This window comes from Epinephelus moara, chromosome 20, assembly GCF_006386435.1.
Source record: "Epinephelus moara isolate mb chromosome 20, YSFRI_EMoa_1.0, whole genome shotgun sequence".
NCBI lineage: Eukaryota > Metazoa > Chordata > Actinopteri > Perciformes > Serranidae > Epinephelus > Epinephelus moara.
The window spans coordinates 4,772,959-4,796,424 of record NC_065525.1 but is presented as its reverse complement, the minus strand read 5'-3'; the positions used below and the strand labels follow the sequence as shown (position 1 = coordinate 4,796,424).

The window sequence follows — 23,466 nt, the reverse complement described above, 5'->3', positions numbered from 1 at the left end:
GATATATCTCTAGCCTCCCCAACGATGGTAGCACCGAATCCCATTCTGTGGAGCAAAATGATTTCACCTCCGTAGGCATAGGTCGGCAAGCCCCGCAGCTACACTACCAATCCTCCCCTGACCTCCGTCTCCCCTCGGCCCCTTGCTGTTCCGCTGCCTTGGAGGATTCAGTCTCACTTCTCGCCCCCTCAGCATCCAACACCTGGAGTTCCTCATCTATATGCTCCGGCTCAAACAGGTATGGCTCTGGATCTGTGTCCGCTACAAGAAACTCTTCAAAATCGCGTTCAAAGTCATCCATTGCACCTACTATAGTCCGGAGATATCGGAGGTATCCCTCCGCGGATCACAGCGCAGGACGTAAACACACTATACTTCCGTGTATCAAACTTCTTCTAAATCGACTAAAAAGGACTCTCGTTTTTCGAATTAATGTTTAAACATGTTTATTTTAAATGCACGTGCAGAAATGCCAGCTTCAGGGTTTCTGTAACGTTTATTTGTTCACTTTAACCGAGCAGGCTACTGACCCCCTATAGACTTCAATTGTATTCGCTAAGCTAAGCTGCAATGCTAACCGCTGAGACCCAGCCACTGGACGTACAGACACAAAAAAGATATCGATCATGTTGTCTCACTATGAAAATGATAGAGAAATGGCATAACTCCCAAATCGTCGGACTATTCTTTTAAGTGCACAAGGACAGTGTTGTTTATTGGCCTTAAACTAATAAGGCCAACTCGGCTTTATAAATTTTAGTCAAATTAACTCAAAACTCAAAAATTGTTGACTTAACATAAAAAAGTATGTCAAGCCCATAAGGGAAGAGTTTTTGTGTCACGTGAACTTAAGGTTTTTATGTCACTTTGACAATCCGGGACATTTGTGTAGACTTAACATTAAAATTTTGTGTCATGGATGGATTGTAGTCTACATTGTACTCAGGGACTGTGCCTTAGCATATGTGGCACTGTAGTTATCAGTGTTAAAATCAATGACAGGCTTGTGATGGGTGGAACAAAAACTACTTTTGATATTTTCATTTTTAGCAATGTAAACTGAACAAAATATCTAAAAATGTCACATAATTTGTCATAAGATGAAAAATCTGTAAATAAAAAATCAATCTTAAGGATCTTTATCACTCATTTTCACAGAAAAGGATTAGGGCCACGTGAAAAATTTTAAGTAAGAATTCTGTCTTTAAACTCAGAATTCGAATGCAGTTCTCACACGTAGCCCCAATCCTCTTCTATAAATTGTTTTTTTTTCTGTTCTTAATTCTGTTTATAACGTCTCACTTTTGATTGCATGACCTTCCTACAACATTATTTATCATGTCATTTCATCATTATGTCATTAAACATCATTAAGCATTTATATGCCACTTGCACAATATTTGCATTGGACCATTTAGATAATGTGGTATTTGTGCTGGTTCTGAAAGGTTGGTTCTCTTTTAATTTTCCTACAGACAGACCCAAATGTAACAATTTTTCTCTACCGCAATATACACACAAGGGGAATTACAGCTTATCTGATCCCAAAACTAACTACTATTATGTCTTTTCAAGCTGTTGGTGTTTTAGTGTGTTGGATTCAAAGGGTTTTCCCTGGATTACCTAATGCTCCTTGTAAGGGTGGCCCAGTAACAGTAAAAAATAGAGCAGTTGAACCTTAGTGAGGCTCATAATATTTGGTTGCTGTTGAGAAAGTGTCAGAGAGGTGTTGATTCAACTATGTGGTATGGGCTGTTGTTTGTGGTGGTGTTTTGTTGGGTTGGTTGTATTACAAGGTGCACAGCATGACCTTCAAATTCTGCAAAAGGCTGGAGGCTGAAGGACTTTAGTGTGTCATGCCTCATCTGAAGAAAATAAGATCGGACAGCCTTTGTCATTTAAGCATTGATGGGAATGTCAGCATCACACCTTAAATTCATTCTTCACACTTGTATTTGAAGACAGCTTTGTCAAGTATGAGAAAATAACTCTGATGATGGTATCTGGACTCGGACTTAAAGGGATAGTGCACCCAAAAATGAAAATTCAGCCATTATCTACTCACCCATATGCCGAGGGAGGCTCAGGTGAAGGTGTGAGTCCTCACATCACTTGCAGAGATCCAAGGGGAGAGGGGGTAGCAACACAACTCCACCTAATGGAGGCTTACGGCGCCCCAGATTCAAACATCAAAAAACACATAATTGAAACCACAAAATATCTCCATACTGCTCGTCCGTAGTGATCCAAATGTCCTGAAGCCCCGGCATTAAATGTTGTTTGAAAAAATCATTTGAACTCTGTTTGATTACTTTGTAACATGCATTACAATGAGTGGAGTTTAAAAGATGTGGACATTTACTAGGCAGACAAAGTCTGAGACATCTCAGGGTCTGCTGCTTTGATTTTGACCTTTATTTATTTATTTTAAATCAGTCTCTTGTTTGTTACCAAACTTTATGGATCCACAATACCATATCATCTATGTGTGTCATTAACTTAGAAGAAATCCTAAGACATCCAACACCACTGACTGTTTTGCCAAGTTTTACCAGGACATTCTGTAAAGGTGAAAGTCATCTGCATAGAAGCAGATACAAATATGTTTTAGAAATTATGTTATTTTAAGGGTTAAGTTATGAATATCAACGCTATGCTTGTGGTGATATGCAGTAATTAATCAATCTTTAAGCCCATCAGCTTTCTTCTAACTACCATAAAGCTTCCATGGGCCAAGGTGTATATTCCGGGCTAAGTCGTGTAGCCAGGGGACATCTGAACCAAGACTTTCTCTTTCGTGCGCCGGTCATTTTGGCAAATCTCTATAAGATATCTGTATGTGAATGCAGATTTAAAAATGATAATAACATGTATATATATATATATATATATATGTATGGGAGCACTCTTTGGCTGTTAGAAATCAACATGCATTGATCCTTAACAATTAATAAAACTTGTCTGCTTTGTATAGGAGCAGAGCAGGTTTTGCTGCTGGCTCGACGGACTGACCTGAGGAGAATCTCACTGGACCTGCCAGACTTCACTGACATAGTACTACAGGTAAACACATACAAACACACACACACCCACACCCACACACACACACACACACACACAAATGTATCAGTCCTGTCTTGCACTCTTAAACATTGTTCCTCTGCTCTTGCAGGTTGATGACATTCGCCATGCCATAGCTATCGACTATGACCCAGTTGAGGGTTACGTTTATTGGACAGATGATGAGGTTCGGGCCATCAGGCGATCCCACATCGATGGCAGCAATGCCATGATGTTGGTTACCACGGAGATCAACCACCCAGATGGCATTGCTGTGGACTGGGTGGCCAGAAACCTGTACTGGACTGACACTGGCACTGACCGCATTGAGGTACATCTTTATATTAGGGCTCTCTGTATTGTGCTTATTGGAAACCTAGTTTATGGAATTTTAAAACCCCCTGATTGAGTCATTTGAGCAGTGTTTCCCCTAGGTTTACAGCTTTGGGGGGCAGATGGACACCGACACAAACAAGGAATCATGGTGTTCATGTGTTTCTTTTAATGACAGCAATCAGTATAACAACTGAACAATTATTTGAACTGTACATTGAACTTAACATCTGAACATTTCTTCCTCACCATCTTCACCACCCTGGGAGTGTTTAAAAAATGCAGATATTTTTGTCTGCTTTTCAGGTGTGTGTGTGTGTGTGTGTGTGTGTGTGTGTGTGCGTACGCGCATTGGGGTGGAACTCCGCCATGCGCGATGCAGAGAGCAGAGGAGAATTGTAAACGCACCACCATGCAGAAACAGAAATTACATGCCGTCGTGTAAACAAAATAAATAAAACAAGGCTATTTAGTTTGATTAAAGATAATTTTTTGTGGGCTTTTGCCTTGAATGGATAGGACAGTGTGTGAAATGGGGAGACATAGAGAGAGTGGGGACTGACACGCAGCAAAGGGTTGCAAGCCTGACTCGAACCCGTGACCGCTGCACTGCGCTGTACATGGGGCGCCGACACTATCCACTTCGCTACTGACGCCCCTATTTAGTTTGTTTAATAAAAGGACAAGGTATAGACCTGTTCTATAGGAGAGTGGTTCTGTTTTGATTTCTTTAATTATAACAATACTTAACTTTGTGCTTTGTTTAACTTTATTGTGACAGTAGCTACTTTATTAAACTTTATTGTACTTGTAGTTGATTTAATAATTTTGTATTTTAGTAGTTTACAGTGGTTTAGAGGAGATTTCAAATTATCGAGATATATATATTGTGTATCGCGATATTGCCAAAAAATATTGCGATATTATTTTAGACCAATCACCCAGCTATACTTTGATATTGTAAAATAAATGTGAAAAGCCTCACTGGATCATCCCTGTGCAGCTTAACACAGAAAACATCCATCATTTGGTGATTCTTATTTATGGAAAAAAACAAAAGACAATCAAAGAAAATGATCAAACAGGCTGGATGAAGACAAACATTGTAATACTGTAAATATGTTGTATTGATATGTATGTGTCTCATCATGTGCTATTCTAGGTTACCAGGCTTAATGGAACCTCTCGGAAAATTCTCATTTCGGAAAACCTGGATGAACCCAGAGCTATTGTCCTGGACCCCATTAATGGGTAGGTGTTAGCGTGTTTGTATGTATTAGAGTTCACCTGCTCTGCAAGGCAGTAGCTACCATTGAGGACTCTGAGGTCATGTTGTCCAATCTTTTTGATGGGGGGGGGTTTAGCCTTCTGGGGAGAGCTGATGCTCTATAGTTAAAAACGAATGCTCGATTTCAGTATTTTTTTTTTAGACTTATTACATTTAATGTTAATCAAGTATAATAACTAGATTTGCACCGATTTATCGGCAGTGCTCGGAATCGGGCCGGGTTTCACGTGATCAGCCATGGCCTGCGACCGACCGGTCAGTCTAAAATATACCCATTTAAAACGCTGGTCAAATACAGCGTCTTAACCTGTGTCACTGTTTTTATTTGTTTGTTTGAGATGATTATTGAAAAGCTGGTTGTATCTTGGTTAAAATGTTCTAATAAAGCAAAGATATAAAATATTGCAATATCTTGTGTGCTGTAAAGTGGTTTGAAAAAAATGAAATTGGAATCGACCAAAATGGGAATCAGCCATCCAAACACTCTGCAAATCGGAAATCGCTATCGGCCCAAAAAATTGTAATCGGTGCAAGTCTAATAATGAGTAGAGTAAATAGAAACAAATTTCTGTGTACTTTAAAGTCAGCCCTAGTGTGGACAAGACTTGTGCAGCCCTTAACCCTATGGGCCCGAACGATGCATAGTGCGTCCAAATTCACACCGTTCTTCTCTGTGGATTTTCTCCGCGACCGTGCGTCATAGTGAGAAGCCACGCATATCACGTGAAACAGCGGGACTGTAGCTTTCCGACAAGGCCAAGCACTTGTCGGTAACCCAATGTTTTCACAGCGAAAAAAACTGATAAAGTTACAATAAAATGATGTGTAACAGAGCTTTCATACAGCTTTGCACACACATTACTCTTGGATGGATTACTCGCGAATGCAGACTCGCACAGAAATGCCACGCAGGACTAGAGCTTTCCACTGATACCACACATCATCATTGTGCTGTCATCCCATCACGCTATAAATCCAGATCAATTGTCTACAAAATAAAAACCTGACGAATTTCTTTACAATCCATGATATAGATCTTGTTATCAGTCACTTCATATAGTGAGGAATATCGTATCTTACTGCGTCTTAGGCTTGCGTGTGTTTCTCCCTGTCTATCCACATTTGTAGTCCGGCTTTCAAGGTGCAAATATCTCCATATTGTCCAGTTGACACTCCACCAAACTTTGTATGACAAGACAAGTGTACTTCACCTTTTCGCACCCAGACAACTGAGGCCTAATTATGCATGCTGACAGGGCCGTAGTCACCATATACATTGAAGGGGACACGTGCCCCCCACCAATGTCCAAAATGTCCCCCCAATTGAAACTGAAAAACAAATATTATCTTGGAGGACATCATTGCACTTAGTTGACCATTTTTCTATTATCTTAGATGTAAATATTGCATGTTTCTTTCAGATAAAACACATTTTTGACTTGTGAATGAGTCAGTGGAATTTCTTGCAATAATGAAAAAATACTGGCAATCACGCCTGGCACAAACCACATGTTTTGGACAGCTGTGAAGTGACAGAATGTCCCAGCATCATGGTTCTTATATTGCCAGATTCCAGAGAGTCTCCCCTCTTCATATATGGCAGAATATTTCTACTTCCAACTTGCTATGGTGAGATACATGTAAAAATGTAAGAATTTAGTAACACAGATTTTTTTTCATTGATATAAAAATGAATATAAAATACAGGCACATAGAAAGACATGAAATGATGGCAAATCTGGTTAGCCCAGATTGTCCTGAAAAAAACAACAACAACAAGATATAGCATGTGTATGTAGCCTTTATAATGACTGTGATATGAGCTTAAAAGTAAAGGCAGTAAAAATACCCCAAAAAGGCCTAGGGCCCATAGGGTTAAATGTTCATGTTGGGGGATAAAAGACAAACCAAGCACTATTAAGAATTCCAATGTTTCATACATTTTAGCGACTGGCTATAGCACTGCATCCCAGCACTGGGGATGACACTAGAGAGGGAAAATACCTGGCCTTATCAAGCAGCATCAACAACCACTAATTCAATCTGACTGATTAAAGTGTTTGGAAAAGTTAGGAAAAATCTCAAACTAGCGTAGCATGAAATTTTACTGGTAATAGCTTGTCTGTGTGTTTTAAAGTACGATATTGACGTCCGTAAGTAGCAATGCACATTTCTACTCAAGAATCTTCGAAAACTGAAATTGATAGACTAATATACATGGTAAATGTGTATAATGTCCCTGGGACTGGAGGTAAGCCTCATCTTGTCTTATTGCCCCTGTCTCTTTCAGCTACATGTACTGGACTGACTGGGGCGAGCATCCTAAGATCGAGCGGGCCAACCTGGATGGGACAGAGCGGGTGGTTCTGCTCAACAGCTCTCTGGGCTGGCCCAATGGACTGGCTATCGATTATGCAGCAGGAAAGATATACTGGGGAGATGCTAAAACTGACAAGATAGAGGTATGTCTAACAGCAATCTATACAGCTTCTGTGTATGGTTTCACTCACTACTTCTCAACTTGGAGACAGCTGAAAGACAGGACAGAAAGGAAGGAGAGAAATTAGAAAAAGATGAGGTGGAATGAGGAGAAATGAGATGTGTGTGCGTGCATGTGTGTTTTAATAGCGATCCAGGGGAATGTGGAGTTATGCAACTGCTGGCCGGACTTACACACCATTGTGTAAGATTGTTGTCATCTGGTCTGGTCTCTACTGGTCTGATGTGATCTGGCCTGTCTCATTCTTGTCTGGTCTGATTTGGTATGGACTGCACAGGTCTAGTTTGACTTGTTGTACATTCTGCCATATGTGAAAATGCTGAATATTGTAGTCTCCATTCTGATGTAGCAAAAGAAGGAAGCTGAGTATGAGGCTACAACAAAAAATATGTGTTTGATCAAATAATTATCTTTTTAAAAAAAACACTCGACTCTTTTGACCGCAAAGATCCCTGAAACATCCAATAATGTAATCACTTCCTAAAAGTGTAATATTGAGTTAAGCATTGTTATAATTGAAATTATATACATTTTGCACTTAAAAATGTAATAAAACCCAATAATGTAATAACCTGACTAATTATGTAATAAAATGTCCTGACTGATACTGATACCCAAAACAAATATTAAAACTGTATGGGTGTAACGACGGGTTGCTGTTAATGGATCTCTAGCTAACAGTAAATAAAAAATCATTGCATTTAAACGGAACACCAAACTCTACCTTCTTCCTGCTTGTTGTTATCCTCCTTAAACTATTGAAGGAGTTTGATTATAGTGCTTGAATGTATTTATGCCTCCGTGCCAGTGATAGCCGTGGCCGTGGGATTTCTTAAAATCTAGCACAAACGTTCACTTGGACTCAGCAATGAACTGATTGGATTTCGGTGGTCAAAGGTCAAGTCAGTATGACCTTCTACATTTCTTTAGAATTGACACAAACATTCACTTGGACTGAAGAATAACCTGATAAAAATTTTGCGGTCGAAGGTCAAAGTCAGTGTGACCTCACAAAATATGTTTTTGGCCATAACTCAAGAATTCATATTCTAATTATGCCAAAACTTCACACAAATGTCTAATAGGATAAAATAATGAAGTAATGACATTTTACGTCCAAAAGGTCAAAGGTCAGCTTCACTGTGACATTATAATGTTTTGCATAAAATGCTTTTCTGGCCATAGCTCAATGTCATATCTCAGGAACAGAAGTGGAGATATTTGGTCAGATGCTGAATTGATGACACTAATTTTGGGTGTCCACCTTGAAACTGTGCTGATTGTATAGATCTTCTGTACTGTCGGGGGAGAGATGTGTGTGAAGCATCCATGTTTTCATAGTCGTGGATGTAAACTGTAAGAGAAACTTGACTTTTGCTGGGAGGCATACAACCACAGGGTGCTAATTTTAGTTTTCTTAAGTAAGATAATTATTGGTATTTACTAGGTTATTATTTGGGTGTGTAAACTTTCCTCTGTCCATGCAGAGATTTTTACAAGAACATTTCATGGAGATTGAATCAACTGTTTTTCCTTTATTGCTGTCATGTGTAACGTTAGCCACTTTTTTCATCTTCTGATGATGTCTAATCTGAGATCCACTCAGGTCTAATGGACAATCCCCGCACAACAACCAATCAGCATGGGTATGGGCAGATTCATTTGACATTGATAGGGATTTTAGTTCAATGCATCTTTGCCGGACAACAATGTACCACTTGTCATTTTGTAAATTTCAAATGCTACATTAAGCCTTGAGTTTACATTTAAATACAGTACAATGTCATAAGGTGATATTATGGCTGTGTGGCTGGTTTTAAAGCAGTAACACTATTGCCATGACTCCTTCCTGGTGTGTGACTGTAGGGAGCATGTTAGGAAATGACTGCATGCTTCCAGTTATCATCTGTCATTTAGTCAGTTTGTCATTTGGTCAGGACTATTTTAGAACAATAGGTTTGGGCTCGGCACTGCCATCTTTTTGTTGAATGTACTGTATGTTTTGAGAATTGCTCTGCACCAGATGCTTGTACAGCTTCCTCTACTGCTGTCCACTGTGACTGACTCTTTAGCTAACAGTGATAGCAGCAGCCGTGCAAGAGAGATGCTAGGATTTTCTAATTGAAGTATAACCAGGATGCGCTTTTTATTTCTCTGAATGTGTGGAGGTCTAATGTTTTCACATCACAGAATGAACAAAGGCATTAAAACGTAACATGGTAGAAAAAAAAACCACAGGTAGAATTCTGACATGTTTCACACTTTCTGTAGACATTTGTGTGCGTTTTGTTGATGTGTTAGTTGGTTGAGAAAGAAGTAACAGTCGCATTAACTTGTCAGATTTGGAGCCCAGGAGGTCTCCACACACAGTCTGAGAAGCAGAGGACATCAGAGTGAGGCAGGGCTGGGGGGTGGTTGTTGTTCTCATTGCCCTTCCCCCTCTCCCCAAGCCTATTATAGCTCCTTCAAAGCAGGTGATCGGTATTCTCCTGAACTTTGTCAATATCACACACTGTCTCTTCTTTTAGACATTACAGTACCTCTATGTCCCTCTTGTGCTGTTTTCCTGCCTGTATTATTTTACCCACTCTCAGCTTGTTACTGTTCTTTAGTCAGTACTCTTTTTCTTTACATTTTCTCCTCAACATTTGTCTCTGATGTTATCTGGTTATCGTCACTGTGATTTGGTGGTTGTTGTGGTGTCTGCAGAATTGGACAAGTTTACTAGTGTTAACATATTTTCATAGCAGCTGAGAGAAGAAGAGAGAAAACTAGAACAGAATAGTGAATGCCTGAGCTTTCTGGCTGAATGCTTACCAATTGAAAAGGGGTGGCTGCTCTCTCTCCTTCTCTCTTTCTGCGTCTCTCTCTCTCACTGTCAGGGTGAAAGGACCCACCTCAAAGGGCTTTTTTTTAACGTTTCAGCCTTGTTTTTATCCTGTTGAAAAGAAATTGCTGCTGGGTGTGAAGACATTTCCATTGTATGTCTGCCTGCATCTCTCTCTCTCTCTCTCTCTCATGTGTGTGTGTGTGTGTGTGTAGTCTAATTTTGTTCAGCGTTTGTTGTCACACACATGTATGAAAGCTAAGGCTAAATGCCAACCGTAAGATTTTAAGCGATGCCACATTTGCTGAAATTACATCCTGATGACAGAACTGTAGACTGACTGGGAGTTGAGTTGAATACTAATTCTTACTTTTGTCCATTATCAGTAATAATACCACCACACTTACTAAATGAATTGCTTAATCTGGGAGGTTAAGAAAAATGAGCAGTCAGGTGATCAGACAGTTAATTTGGTTTTACCGGCTGAATTACAAATGGCCGACAAAACTCAGCAACACTCAGGAGGCAGCCACATTCATACTGGGACAGATATTGCTGAAATTTCAGTGATCAGAGAGACACAATCAACAAGGCATCATTTTTTAAACTTTAGCCTTTAACTCCCTGGTATCCAACAATTCAAACAATTAGTTTTTAACAATGTCCTGGTGTTGTAACATCAAAAATGTTATTAAGCATTATTTTTATTATATTTTCCTCCAAAAAGTTTCTAGAATTGCTGAAGACCCATGGTAAAGTATGTTACAAGCAGGGGTGGGACCATGTCACTGCTTTACTAGGCACAAGAAAAGTATCAAGTCTTGGTACTCAAGTCCCACGTCAAGTCCAGAGTTAAGGCTGACAAACCCGAGTCGAGTCTCAAGCCCTAAACTTTGAGTTGTAAAGTCCTAAACAAGCTATGATGGTCTTGTGCACCACATCTGATGCCATTCTACCAACAGAGTAATAATATATTAAATGTACAACAACCACAAATGCTTTTTAAAATTTGTATTTATTTGTTAAAACAAGTTTGTTAGAAGTTTTTGCATCTCCATTTGTAATTTTAGATCACCATGTTTTGCATTCTGCAGTTGGCGTTTTTGTTGACCACTGTATTTTTTTGTAGACTAATTAATTATAGCTTTTTTCCCAGCTGGCGCTCAGTAACCTAACATTAGTTCTTAAGGGTTCTCCTGCAACGTGACTGGATGCTGCCGGGCTGTTTGAAACAAAGCGGATCATCTGGGAAATGAATAGTGTTAATGTTAGATGATTCAGAAAAGCGCAGGAAATTAATTGATTAATGGCACACTTTTCAAATTACATACTTTTTAATCTTTGGGCTTGGGAAAAGGTATCAAGCACTTATAAGTAGAAAGGGTCAAGTTCAAGTGAGGTCACAAGTCATTAGAGTTAAAGAGTCCAAGTCATATGACTTTGGAGTTTGAGTTATGTGACTCGGGTCCACACCTCTGGTAACAAGTGTCTGTGATTACTTTGCTGATTAACTTCCAGTCTATGAGAGGTCATAGCAGCCCATGTGTAACACAATACAGCATAAGCATGAAAAGTAACCTTGCTGTAAAATATATTTTTTGTGTTTTACGCTGTTTGTGAAATCTTCTGAAATATTTACAAGCAACATGATGTGAATATAGCTTATTCTGGCAATTTGACTTTTGTCACACTTGAACCTGACAGTCCCATCTGTAAATGTGTTTGTCTGTCCATAGAGTTAGTTTAGCCCCTTTTCCACTGAATAAAAAGCCCACTAACACCCGCTAACATCTTGCTTTTGTATGCAATGGGAAAGGTTACAATCGGCATATAATCGGTAATTGGTATTTATCGACTCCAGCTCGAATCAGCAGTGATGGAAATACAACACCCAGGTGAATGCGCTGATTTTAGCCCTTTACTGGCAAAATGCAATAACGTGCCACCACATTACCGTCTGGCCCCACTCAATTTGCACTCAAACATTGTTTCAAGTCTGCACTGAGTTTAAAACAGAGACTGAATAGTAAGAGATATAAATAGAAGTAACCACTGTAAAGTTTTCAGTGGTCTCCATGCTGCTTTCTATTGATTACTAACCTGTTTTCTGGCCTGTCCATGATGTGGAATGTGACACACCAGTAAAAAGAACAGAGAGGCATACTCATCTGCTGCAGAGCCGTCTACAATGCAATGGGAGAAGAGTCTATTATTTTTAAGGGGTTTTCTCATGTTTCAAAAACCCACGTACACATGCTAATTTTGGTGGAAAGGGAGCATTTGTGAGGGAGATCAAAGATAAAACAGGGTGGCTGTAATAACAGCTAAAAGAAAGTGTGAACTAATATTGACTACACTGATTTTTTTAGCTGCAATGAATAATTGATTAATTGAGTAGTTGATCAAAAGAAAACAAATAAGCAGTTATTTTGATAATCCTTTAAAGCAAAGCTGCTTTTAGTATGCCCAGATTCTCAAATGTGGGAATTAGTCTTCCTTGCTCTTGTATAATAGCAAATTGGACATGGTTTGGATTTTGAGTCTCAGTTGAAAGTATGAATTCCAGTATCTTTAATATATCATATTATTTACTCAAATAGTGGCTTGTGAGTCTGTTTGTGTGTGGAGCCAGCCTGCCAAACAGCTGAAAACTGAACAGCGCCCAACATTTTACCTTTGGAAAGAAGAGAGAGAATGATAAATGATTAAGGCAGACTGAAGACTGTCTCCAAGAGCACTTCTCTCTCTCTCTCTCTCTCTCTCTCTCTCTCTCTCCCTCCCTCCCTGTGTTTTCAGGTCTTTTTTAAAGAAATCTGATTCCCCCTCTGCAACCTCCCACCCCTCCCCCTCCTCTGTGGAAAAAAAACCTCTGAAGTTACCGCTTGCCCCCCCTTCTAAAGAGGAGTGTGTGTGTGTGTGTGTGTGTGTGTGTGTGTGTGTGTGTGCGCGCGCACGTGTGCATGGGGTGTGTGTGAGTATATTTGAGAGAGTTCGCTGCTTTGACTGATGTGTTGCTTTCTCTGCACACACACTAAACGGCTGCTTTGTTGTGATTATGCAGATTGACTGTGTGTAGCGCCATTCAATCTCACTCCTGAGCCATATGGTAACTGCTTGTGAGTGTGTGTGAGGTGGAGAGCAGGGAGGTGTATGGTGGAATTTCCCCTGCTTAAGGCCCTGCACCTTGTTTCAATAGCTAGTCTCCCTGCCTGTGTCTTGTTTCTCTCACAGTCCAGCTAAACACGCTAAGTCTCCACAACACCAGCTGAGACAGACAGTATGTGTTAATGTCAGTGGTGTAATGTACATTTTATCAAGTACTGTGCTTCAGTATAATGTAAGGCACTTGTACTTTCCTCGAGTTATTCGTTTTCTGACACTTGAAAGAACTCCGTCTTCCAACAAGGGCCTGCACGGTGAATACCAGAGCCTGCTCCAACAAACAGCGAAGCAGGAAAAGAAAAACAGGGTAGACAAGGAGGCCATCAGTGGAAAAAAACAGAGGCCCCTAAAGATCAGGATTCAGGAGCTCAATGCAAAGCTGCAAGATGGAAACGCACTGACGGACAAGTGTAATGTACCGATGGAAGAAAAGGAGGCTATGATCTGACAGATTTCTATCCAGCAGGACAGCATTCATGAGCTTAAGGAAACTGTCAAAGAATTAAAAGCAAAAATATGAAGAAATGAAGGAAGAAAGAAGACCATGAAGCAACAGACTGAAGCCCTGAGACAAAACATTTAGGAGCTCAACAAAAGAAAGTGCAATAAAATGATCCATGTGAAACAGCAACAGAATGCGAGTAGGGATGCACCGAAATGTGAAGTTCTGGGCCGATGCAGGTACTGATGTCGAATAACCGACAGTGGTGTCTCTTTGTTGCTGTTTATTTTGTTTATTCATTCCCCCTTTTGTAACAGAGAAAACAGGAATCCTCATTTAAAAAAAAAAAAACCGTTTTAAAGCTACTCAGTCCTTCATTACACTGCCTTTAAATGAGCACAAATTCAATCATACACATTTATGAAACAACCTTTAATATAACCTTTGTTTTACTTTTTACTGTACCTTTATATCTGTTTTATATTGCTGTGAAAACATCAACAAATTTATTCAGGTTTCTTGCCAAAAACTACATTTTACAAGATTACATTTAAACACATCGTACTGTATTTATCTTATAATCAGTGTTGGGGTTAACATGTTACAAAAGTTAGGCTTCATAGTAATATATTATGTTTTAGCAGTAACAAACCAATATAATATATTTATAATATATGTATATATATATGTATATATATATTATTGCATATACAGTGTCATATAACGCGTTACCACCTGAAATAAACTGTTTATCATTTTCATTTTGTTATTAATTCTCACCTTCCCACTTCTGCCTGTGCACTACCAGAAAAACATCCCTGCAAGGTTATTGTGTCAATATAGACAACATAGAAGAAGGGTGCCAGTGATCGGCACGTCTGGGTGATGCTGCACTGTGCGTTATCATGTTCAGTGTGTTTCTATTTACATACCTACAACGTATCCCATTCTGCTTTCTTGTCTTAAGGCTACTTGAAAGCAGTGGGGATGAGGACCTGGCCTCCCCTTTTACATCAGGGTGGTGCCATTGGATATGCATTTGTATGCTGGATGTTTTTCCATTCACATCCCCTACAATGACGGAGCACACAGATAAACTAATGCCAAAGTAGTGTAATAAGTAATGCATTACCCTACACAGAGAGTAATATAGTGAAGTAAGTAATTACTGTCAAATGAAGGTAAGTAGCAATATGTAATGCCCAAAACTGGTCATAATTCACCTTCATCCAATACTCAATTTTACTGAATACAGCTTTAATACATCAAAAGGTAACACAATGCAACCTAGCAGCTTGTGGCTGAAACTAACAACTCACATTATCCAACACATTCTCTGTTGTCCCCGGGACACTGTGACAATGTTAGTCTTGAGCCCCGCTTTCTAGCCAACGCAAAATCGATGTGACACAACAGAAAATATTGGCCACTGCCATCAGTGAATGTCACCTTTTTTTGCTAATAGACTGATGACAGTTAACAAGGTTAGATTCGACATTTACCAATGTGCCAATAAAAAGTAAAAGTGAGATCTTAAAAGTTAAAGTTCAGTTCTTGGACAAAATGTGTTTGACAGAGAAAAAGGAAAAAGAGGCTTTGAAGCAAAAAAATGAGGCGGAAACTAATTAATGAGTACAAAGAAACCATGGAGCTTAAAAAGAAGCTCTGAGAAGCTGCAGTTCAAGAGTTTGCCACACAACTCAAAACCTTGACTAAAAAAACTACAAAACATTAAAGGCTGAGATCGAAGCCATGAGGCAAAAATATCATACCCTGCAACAAGAACATCAGGAGCACAGTGAAAACCTCTGAGAGGAAAATTTCTACTGCAGTAGCAGCCGAAGGCCTCAGAGATGGAGCAGAAAAGACTTATCGACAAAGAGCTGGTAGAAAAACTGAGGGAAGAGTTGGACAAAATATGAAAAAAATGAAACACAAGCTCCATGATGGTAGAAATGAGTTGCTAAACTGTCGACTCAATGCCAAAGAGGAAAAGTGTGAGACTGTCATGGATCAGAGAGAGGTTGTGTGCCAGGAAAATGCTGCTCTGCTGCATCAGATCCTGGAGTTGAGCAGGAAGCGTCAGGTTTAAAAAAAAAAGCTAATTTATTCACCGGCAGCTGCCCACCACTTAGGGTGAGGCTCCGTGATCAGGTGGACATGCCCCAAGTCCTGCTACAGCTGAAGACCAGGGAGAACGAGGCCCTCATATCTGAAATCTAGTCCCTGAAACTCAAGATGAAATTGCCGGACAAGTTCAATGCAAAGAAGCTGGACAGAAGCCAGGGGGCTGGTTGGTATGATGGTTGTCCTTGGCTGGTCAAACAGGAGCAACAGAGACAAGCTCACAAAACTCTCCCCATTTTTTACCTAGAAAATGTTCATCAGGTGAAGATTGATAGCAAGTAACAGTTAGTATTGCAGCCTCACAGGAAGCAAATCTATGTACAAACCCAGTCCTGGAGCTACTTCCTTTTTCCTGCCTGAGTGGGATTATTGTGATGCTCCCATTTACTCCCACAATGAAACCCATATGCGTCAGATTAATTTAAGAATTCAAAAATGAAAAAAACAACAAAAACAAAAATCAAATAAATTGATAAGCAAAACTATTTTGTCTTGTTAAAAGAGGGATTATTACAGTGATTTTAGTGAAATCAATGATAAACATCTCAATCCACTGACAAAACATAAGCAAATACAGAAACTTCACCTTTAGCTCACCTGAAAAGTGGAAATGGTTATAGAATTCAGCAACAAGAACAAACCACAGAGATGACCATAAGCCATCAGGTTAGGGGTTAACATAAGACCACCAAGACTATTTTGAAGCTACAATGTATTAACTATAAATATAGTGCATTCTGCATGACACTATGAGCATACGACTAACTGCATCAGGACATGTCGTGCGCAGAACACCATTAGAACTAGGGCTGGGCGATATGGCTTAAAAGTAATAAAGCAAAATTATTAGGCTATATCACGATACGTGATATATATTGCAATATTTTGGAATCTCCTCTAAACTACTGTAGACCACTAAATACAAAATTATTAAGTGAACTACAGTTACAATAAAGTTAAATAAAGTAGCTACTGCTGTAATAATGTTAAATAACGTACTGTCATAGTAAAGTTAGATAAAGTATTGTTATAATAAAGTCAAATAAAGTACTGTTATAATTAGTAAATCAAAGAAGAGCCAATGGTTATTTTGAAGCACTTGGCTCATCTCTGGCTGCAAGAGTTGATGTTTTTTGCCGTGAACTTGAGGCTTCCGGTAAACAGCTGTTGTAAGCAGGTAGCACAAAGTTAAACATTTGCTGCTGGTCCTTTAAAACATGAGGATTTATTCACTGTGAGCTGCAAACAAACAAACAGCTCTTAAGTTTATATATTAATAATATTTGCAAGTCACACTGGTGCTCCATGGTCAAATAGTTGTGGTCTGGAGCCCTGCAGGTACAAAGACAAACTCATGCTTTCCTCATGCTATCGTTCATCTCATTAAGTTAAACTGTGAGTGTGGCACTGTTAAACATGAGGACTTATTCACTGTAAGCTGGAAACGAAGTAGCAGCTCTCCAGTTCAAATTCTTAATATTTGCAGCTGTAGTGGTGCTCCATGGTTGCAAAAGCCTATTAAATAGTAACGTTAGTAGTCTGGAGCCCTGCAGATGAGTAACACGATACACCTTAATATTTGTATTTTTCTAGACATTGCGAAGTGATTTGAATCGAAGTGAGTTTTGTTTTTAAAATATGATGACGTGTATGTCGCAGCAGGAGAAGACCCACTGGCTGATATTCGTGCCCATGCTACCACAGCTCTGTCCTCCTGCCCGCAGCTCTCCTCGGAGAAATGGCAGTATGTTCAGCGGCATCATAAACTTCCCCATGTAGCGTTTTATCTGCGTGATACACGTCAGTTAAGTTTTCAGTAACGCAATAAGTAGTGAACATGTTTGCAACCAGCGACACACTGTCAGCTCCGGGCCGTTAAGCACACACAGTCACCACTGTGAGAGACAATACATGCGCTGCTAGCTTTATATGCTCAGGCTCTCCTTGTATTTGTACGAGGTTTTGGTACTGTCGGTGCGTAATGAATGTTCCCACCTGCTGTCCCAACATAAGTTTACTATCTGTGAGTGTGTGTATGTGCCCTTGCTGTGTGCATCCGCACGCCATGAGATAGTGACCCATTTGGCTTTCCATTCCTGCTCAGCTCGCGTTTGGGGATTTTAACAGTGTGTTATTATCTGACCTGCTCTCTCACAGCAGCAGGTATGTTATGTGAGGGAAGTCTTTCACCCTGACCAGAGGGGCTTGGAGCAGGAGAGGACATGTTTATATCCTTTACTCTAGTAAAAGTAACTTAATACCACCCTGTAAAAATCCTCATTTTGAACTTTTAACTAATGATTAGTTTCATTATGGGTTAATCTGCAGAGAATTTTCTCCATTAACCAGTTGATTGTTTGGTTTGTAAATCTGGACATAGTCAGAGATTGTGTCACACTTACCCAGAGCCAACAGTGACACCTTCATAATGGTTTTTTTTTGTCCAAGCAACAGTTCAAACCTCAACATAAGAAGTATAAATAAAAAAAGCTGCTAAAAAATTGAAAATAAATCTCACATTTGTGAAGGGAAAAGGTATGAGGGATGAAACTTAATCTTAATCTACAAATGTAACATATGTATGTTGACACAACAAGACTTGACTTTTTTCTCTTTCAGTGCTTTTCCTGAAACAGTGATGATCAGTGGTTTGGTTTGGGTCTACTCTATAGCTGCTTGGCAAATGGAGCATAGCTGAATGGATCAATTAGATAAAAGACTGAAATGAAGTTTTGTGTGGACGTTGGCCCCTCTGAGTGGCTCTGTGCTGCCCTGATGCTTTATCCCCTGTGAGGGCCGTGAAAGACGATTTGAGACGGCTTTGTGAAATGGTGGAGCTTCTCTTTAAAACACTGGCAGAAGTAAGAATGGAGCAGCATATAAGCTCCAACTCCTTGACAGGCAGCAAGAAAACTAAGTTGTCTGTTCACTGGTTTGACCAATCACCTGGAACCGCTTGATGAATATCTGAAACTTATACCAGTCCTTCTATAACAGGTGAAATTGAGCTTAGCCCCAGTTCGCTCTATGTGCTATGTGAATTGTATATGCCATAGGGAATTTATACCATGTGTGTGCATTAGACTTGGATACAGTGGTGTAAAATAATACTCAGTTGAGCTTGTCTTTGCTATCGGTGAATGTCATCTTCTTTGCTGATAGGCTGATGACGAGGGGAATATCGGCTTATAATGATGTTGGGCTGATAAAATGGTGCAGCCCTGATTTTGTGCTTTTCTTTTTTGTAAATTCTATGACAAGAGAAATCAGTGTGGAGCTTTCTTGTGGTTGGAATATTTAGACAGATTGCCACTGAAATTCAGTGACAAGTCAGATCAAGTCCAGTCAAGACTGTTTATATCATCTATTATTACAGAGGTTTACAGGGGTGTGTTTCTGGTCGGGACTGCAATAACATGCAATAGTTAGCATAATTACCAACGAAGTGAGTCAGGCCTCATAGATACTGTATATAATTAGTTGCAGGGTTTTGTATTGGAATGCATCTGCTGATCTTGACTTTATCATATATAGAACGGTATAGTATGAGACACATCACTCCATCATAATCATGTCTGTCCTTTATGAAATACCATAATCATTAGAGAGTTTGATTTTTCCTCAGACTCCTGACTGAGCTTAGTGTGTGTGTAACTCTCAGGTTAGAGAAATAACAGAAACACCTGTTGTTGCTCAGAGTTTCCACAGTGTCCTGCCAGCTCTCTCTCCTCCCTGTTTCTTCCATCCTATTTCTCTCTGTCTGTCTCCCTGCTGTATGCTCTCCTCCATCCCTGTAACCACAAAGTGACAGTAGCTGCATGTCTCATTTCCTCTGGGAGTTCAGCCTCTGGCCCACATCTGTGTGTGTGTGTGTTGTGGCTGATCTTATGTCTCCTATTAGAATGGTAATATTGTGGTCTGATGTAAGCAGTGTTGTGGTGAGCAAGCAATAGCAGCTACTAGCCCACAGCTGTGTGTGTTTATTTCTGTTGTGTCCCATGTGGATGAGACACACAATAGAGGTCAAGTCAACTTATTTGCTATAAAACTACAGCTACTTAAAATCCATAAAATGGCCTCTTGTTATTGTACTGTAATAACAAAAGAGTGTCTTGAAGATAATGAGTATATTACCTTTTAATTCTCAATAACCTTTACTAAATTTTTGTTACTATTTTTATGCCTCCACCAGAGCATGTGAGCGGAGCGGAGCGGGTGAAAATTTCCGCTCCTCGCTCGCAGACCTGTAACTTTGCGCCGCTCGTCCGCTCCGCTTGGTTCTGCGCATTCTCCACTCCGCTTCGGTCCACTCCATCATAAATTTTATCCCGACCTCCGGGGAAGCCCTCTCGCCTCTCCCCGCAGTGAGGGACCGTTCTCCAAGGTACCGCTGCTTCTCTTCTCAGTTTCTTTTCTGAAGTACACAGTAAACTCCATAGTTTTGAAAGAAAATAGTGTGGGTGTGCACAGGTGAAAAGATGCATTCTGGCATGAGCGACCAGAGCGAAATTGGAGTGAGAGATAAGGCTCCGCTCCACCTTTTAAAAAAAATAGCCGCTCCTCGCTCAATGCAAAATCCTTCCGCTACCCTCTCCGCTCCGCTCCAGCTCCGCTCCGCTCACATGCTCTGGCCTCCACACCTTTGATAGCTGTGGCTGATGGCATTATGTTTTCGGGCTGTTCGTCTGTCTAGTTGTTTGTATGTCTGTCTGTCTGTCCGATTCTTGTGAATGTGATATTTTAAGAACGCCCTTAGGGAATTTCTTCTAATTTGGCACAAACGTTCTCTTGGACTCTATGATGAACTGAATTTGGTGGTCGGGGTTAAGGTCACAGTGAACTCATCTGTCTCAGTCTTGTTAACACAATATGTCAAAAACGCCTGGAGGAAATTTTGTCAAATTTGATACAAATGTCCACTTTAAGTCAAAGATGAATGATTAGAGTTTGATGGTCAAAGGTCATAGTCACTGTGACCTTGCATCTATCTCAGTCTTGTATCTGGGATATGGGGGAATTCTGTCAAATTTGGCTCAAATGTCCACTTTGAGTCAAGGACCTGATTAGAATACAGTGGTCAAAGGTGAAGGTTACTGTTACTGTTACTCAAGAATGCATACACTGAATATGACAAATTCACACAACTTTACTGCAACATCATAATGTTTTTTGACATATGCCATTACTCAGAATCATATCTCAGGAACAGAAGGGGAGACATTTGGTCAAATACTGAATTGGTGACACTAATCTTGGGTGTCCACCTTGAATCAATCAAACTTTATTTGTATAGCACTTTTCATACATTAAAAATGCAGCACAAAGTGCTTCACAAAATAAAAACAAACAAAAATAATACATACATATTGAAAACCCGCCCCTCCCACNTGGTGTGGAGATTTGGAAAAATTAAAGAGTTAAAGATTAAAATAATATTAATAATAATAATAAATAAATAAATGAAGATTTTGAAACTAAAATGCATAAAGATTTAAAAATAAATCATTTAAAAGCATTAGAAAGTAAAAAGAACATATAATAGAAGAATTAAAAGAGTAAAAGAAATCAGTTAAAAGCTAAATTAAAAAGGTGAGTCTTGAGCCTCCTTTTAAAAACATCAACAGTCTCTGCAGTCCTGATGCTCTCCGGCTGGCTGTTCCATAAGTGAGGGCCATAATGGCTGAATGCAGCCTCCCCGTGGGTTTTTGTTTTAACTCTTGGAACAATTAAAAGGCCAGTGCCGGAGGATCTCAGGATCCGCGAGGGTTGATGTGAGAAAAGCAGGTCAGATAAATAAGATGGCCCAAGGCCATTAAGACATTTAAAAACTAATAAAAGAACCTTAAAATCTATGCTGAAACACACGGGGAGCCAATGCAGCGATTGTAAAACTGGTGAAATGTGCTCCGCCCTCTGGTCCTCGTCAGCACTCGTGCAGCTGAGTTTTGGAGTAGCTGCAGGTTAGAGATGGTCTTTCTGGGAAGACCAGAGAGCAGGGCATTACAGTAATCTAAACGACAAGAGATAAAAGCATGCATCAGCACCTCCGTGTTAGCCTGAGAGAGAAACAGGCGGACTCTGGCTATATTCTTAAGATGATAAAAACCTGTCTTTGTTACATTTTTGATGTGTAGAATAAAACTAAGCTCAGAGTCAAAAATGACGCCCAGGTTCTTTACACATTGTGAAGGTTTAAAATCTTGTAGTTTTGGTAAAAGTTTCTCTCTCTGGCCTTCAGGACCAATAATTAAAACCTCTGTTTTGTCCTGGTTGAGCTGTAGGAAATTCACTGCCATCCATGACTTGATATCTAAAATGCAGTTAAAAAGGGTATCAATTGGCCCTGTGTCATCAGGAGACACGGCGATGTACAGCTGTGTGTCATCTGCGTAACTGTGGAAGCTGATGCCGTGCCTCCTGATGACGTCCCCAAGGGGAAGCATGTATAGATTAAAAAGAATTGGACCTAAAATTGACCCTTGGGGCACCCCACACCTACTTTCATGCGTTCTGGAGGAACATGTATCCATACTTACAAAGAAACAACGATCTGTGAGATAAGAGCTGAACCAGTTAAAAACAGTACCAGAGAGGCCCACCAGGTTTCTGAGTCTGTTTAATAAAATATGGTGATCTACTGTATCAAAGGCGGCGCTTAGATCCAGTAGTACCAAGACTGTGAGTTAGATCTGTGATAGATCTGTGCAGCCCCAGAAAAGTTCACAGTTCAGTTTTTTCAGTCAGACGTCACTCATAACAGGCAGAATGACAACTAGGCATAATATAATAATAATAATTGGTTGTGTTTTGACAAAATAAATGAATATGTGCAATGCAAGCTATGTAACTGTAAACTTGTGGAGCATAGCTAATGTCTACAGTCTGTGCAGCGCAGAAAGTTCTTACCTTACATTTTTTGTTTTATTGAGTACTCAATAAAGGGATGTCGTATGCTGTAAAGCCCTGTGAGGCAAATTGTGATTTGTGATATTGGGCTTTATAAATAAAATTGAAAATTGAAAATTGAATAATTTAATGTGAGCACTGGAATATGGAAGTTACTTAAATGCCCATCCTAACTCCCAATTCAGTACACAGTGTAATAAAATGACCGTACTTGTAATTTACTAACTCAATAAAGTAGATTAACTCTAAAATTACTCTTTAAAGATGACATGACATACAGTCCCTAATCAGGAAACAAGGGAACATGAAGAGGTTTTGGAAGTAGTATTAGCATACACAAACAACATCAAATAGGCTAATGTATTTAATAACCAGGACAGGGAATTCTTGAAACTTTTAGAATAGAAGAATGATCAAATTCCAAGGCAAAAGACATTTATAATTTGGACACGTGTTTCATTAAGAAATACAATTCTATATTGATAAGACCCATGACTCTTATTAATCTATCAATTAGGACCAGCAAATTTCCAAATGATTTGAAAAGGCAGTCATTACACCAGTTCTTAAATTAGGGAATCCTAATCTGATGTGTAACTACTAGGGTTGGGAACGATTAACTGATACGACCGGATATCCGGTTTGACAAGTGAGAGATACGGCTGCGTCGGTAGCAGCCTCCTCAATCGATACGAATCAGCCATGAATCCTTAGATGAATCGATTGTAGAGTCATGGATTGGGTATCGCGAGACTAGCAATCGGTTGACTGGCTTTAACAGTTTGCATCTCTAAAACAACGCGAGAGCCGGCGGCATGCTC

The 23,466-nt window shown here is 39.7% G+C and overlaps 1 protein-coding gene across 1 annotated transcript in view; it reads left to right on the top strand.

Annotated features, from left to right (window-relative positions):
- Nucleotides 1-23,466, top strand: part of lrp5 (low density lipoprotein receptor-related protein 5) — a 116,763-nt gene that overhangs the window by 43,032 nt on the left and 50,265 nt on the right. Inside the window, exons 8-11 of the mRNA XM_050072198.1 lie at nucleotides 2,975-3,063; nucleotides 3,173-3,391; nucleotides 4,556-4,644; nucleotides 6,972-7,143. Coding sequence (XP_049928155.1) covers nucleotides 2,975-3,063; nucleotides 3,173-3,391; nucleotides 4,556-4,644; nucleotides 6,972-7,143 — 569 coding nt within the window. The remainder of the gene's footprint in view (nucleotides 1-2,974; nucleotides 3,064-3,172; nucleotides 3,392-4,555; nucleotides 4,645-6,971; nucleotides 7,144-23,466) is intronic.